This window comes from Pipistrellus hanaki (genome assembly GCF_964339955.1).
Source record: "Pipistrellus hanaki genome assembly, chromosome: 8".
Lineage (NCBI taxonomy): Eukaryota > Metazoa > Chordata > Mammalia > Chiroptera > Vespertilionidae > Pipistrellus > Pipistrellus hanaki.
Window position 1 is genome coordinate 18011167 of NC_140510.1, and position 2436 is coordinate 18013602.

The 2436-nt window shown below is 59.2% G+C and overlaps 1 protein-coding gene across 1 annotated transcript; it reads right to left on the reverse strand.

Annotated features, from left to right (window-relative positions):
* Positions 1 to 511: 511 nt before the first annotated feature.
* Positions 512 to 1600, reverse strand: LOC311626917 (serine protease 44-like; the record flags this gene model as incomplete). Its single annotated transcript, XM_084892844.1, has 1 exon — positions 512 to 1600. One exon carries the CDS (start codon positions 1598 to 1600, stop codon positions 578 to 580), a length of 1023 nt encoding a protein of 340 aa, XP_084748970.1. The 3' UTR covers positions 512 to 577.
* Positions 1601 to 2436: the final 836 nt, after the last annotated feature.

Below are 2436 nucleotides of genomic sequence, written 5' to 3' on the forward strand. Positions count from 1 at the left end.
TGAGCCTGGATGTGGCCACCGGGGCACTGAGGGAGGGGGTTCCAAGACCAGGTTGACCCAGGAGGCTTACATGCAGGGACCTTCTCCCCACCCCACCACTGAGTCCTGTGGAAATCACAGCACAGCAGGGACAGGTGGCACCTCGCTCACTCTCTGGACAATCACCACGCCGAGGGTGTGACAGTGTCAGGCAAGGCCTGAAACCACTGGGTCTGATGGTGTCCAGTGCTGATGGCGTCTCTTCCTCGGTGAACCTCTGAGACGTCCATGCACGTCCATGCGGCACTTCTCTCCTGGGCAGGCCAGCTGGCCCGGAGCTGGATGGTCTCAGCCTCCCTCTCAGCAGGTGTAGGCGGGCCGGGGCCAGGGACCGGAGCACGGCGGGGACACTTTCGGGAACTCCAGTCTCACTTCTGCTCTCTGCTGTGTGGCTGGCTCCACAGGGCGGGGGGGGGGGGGGGCGGGGGGGGGCGGGGGGGGGGGTCCCAATGGGAATGTGAGGGGAGGACACTGAGGAGAGGGAGGTGGGAGGAGAGGCCTGGAGGGAGACTCAGAGACAGGAGGGAGCAGCCTGTGGTCACAAGGTCACCAGGACGCCCAGGGGCAGCACCAGGCACAGGGGCAGGGCGGACAGGCCTGCGGAGTCGTGCGAGGAAGCCAGGTTCATCTGGTCAATGACCCAGTCCCTGTAGAGACTGACTTCTGTGTAAACCCCAGGGTGTCCTTTGCGACCGCAGCCTATGCCCCAGCTCACAATCCCCACCTGGACCCAGGTGTTATTAAACTCACAGACCAGGGGGCCCCCAGAATCTCCCTGGCACGAGTCCTTCCCTTCGCTGTAAGCACAGACACTCCCTTTCTTGACCATGTTCAACCGCCTGCCCAACTTATTCAAGATCTCGTTACACTTCTCGCTGCGGATGATCTTTAGCTCAGCCTCCTGGAGCAACTTGGGGGCTGCCTCCTTTGGATCTTCTTCCTTCAGTTTACCCCATCCCGTCACCCAGCAGGCCGTGTCCGTTGGCACCATGAAGCTCTTTTCCGGGAAGCACACGGGCTGGATGTGGGCGGAGTAATTCACGGGGAACTGGAGCAAAATCAGGGCGATGTCGTTCTCGATGGTACTGAACGCTCTGTAATCTTGGTGGATGACGATGTCACGAATCGGGACTTTGATGGCGTTCTTGGAGGCCGGGTTCACGTGTATGCCCCCCACCTTCACGATGTAATTCAGGTAGCCGTAGATGCAGTGGGCGGCGGTCATGACCCAGCGGTTGGCGATGAGGGAGCCCCCGCACATGTGCCGGTCGTCGACCCGCAGGCTCACCTGCCAGGGCCACCGCCCCTCCGCGGCCGGCTCGCCGCCCACGACCCTCGTGGTCTGGTGGCCGCAGCTTGAAGGCAGGTGCTGCGTCGGAGCAGGCCGTGCGGGCGGTGTGGGCGCTGCGGGGCGTGTCGTTGGAGCGGGCGGTGTGGGCCGGGGCGGTGTGGGCGCTGCGGGCCGTGTCGTTGGAGCGGGCGGTGTGGGCGCTGCGGGCCGTGTCGTTGGAGCGGGCGGTGTGGGCCCTGCGGTTGGAGCGGGCGGGGTCTGGAGGGCCATCGCCGTTGGGTGGGCTAACGCCCGCGGGCTCGCCGCAGGGTCCCGGCGGCCGTCCCCTGTGGGGCGGGATGAGGGTGTCCGCAGCGCCGCTCCTCCCCAGCGGCCCTCCCCGCCCGCCTGGGCCTCGGGGAGCCGGGGCTGCGGCAGCAGGAGCAGGACCAGGAGGCCCAGGGCGCGGGTGCCAAGGCCCTGGAACTGCATGGGCCCCGCCGGTGGCCCTCCGCCGGCGCCCCCTCCAGCGGCTGCGGCCCTTGCCTGCCCGGGGGGTGGCGGAACCCTCAATGATTCTTATCATTGATGTGTCTATCTGTTCCTCTCCCTTCCTTCCTGAGATCAATAAAAATATATTTTAAAAAAATTTCAGAAACACAGCAACATTGATTTTTACAGGGAACACCTGTATACCCATTACCTAGATTCTGCCATTACCTTTTTATAAAGCTTGTTTATTATGTATCTATTCATTCTACCTTATTTTTAAAAAAACACATTTCAAAGTGAACTGTAGAAATCTTTACTCTTTTCCTTAAAGCAACATTATGTCTTATCATTATTTGTCTGTATTATTTGATACCCCAATTTTATACACCCTCTGGAACCAGAAGAAAGTTATATAAAAAAAAAAAAATCACTGGATGCAATAAATGTAAATTAGCACCAGCTAGCTGAAAGGGAACCTGCTTTCTAAGTCGAAGGTCCTTGAGGATTCTCACTTAGAAATTCCAGAGAAGGCAGAAATACCAGTCAATACAGGGCACTGCTTCTGTTGTTTCCTGCACTGGAACCCGCTCTTTCCAGTTCCTGTTGAAATCTTCCCCATTCCTCTAAAAATGACC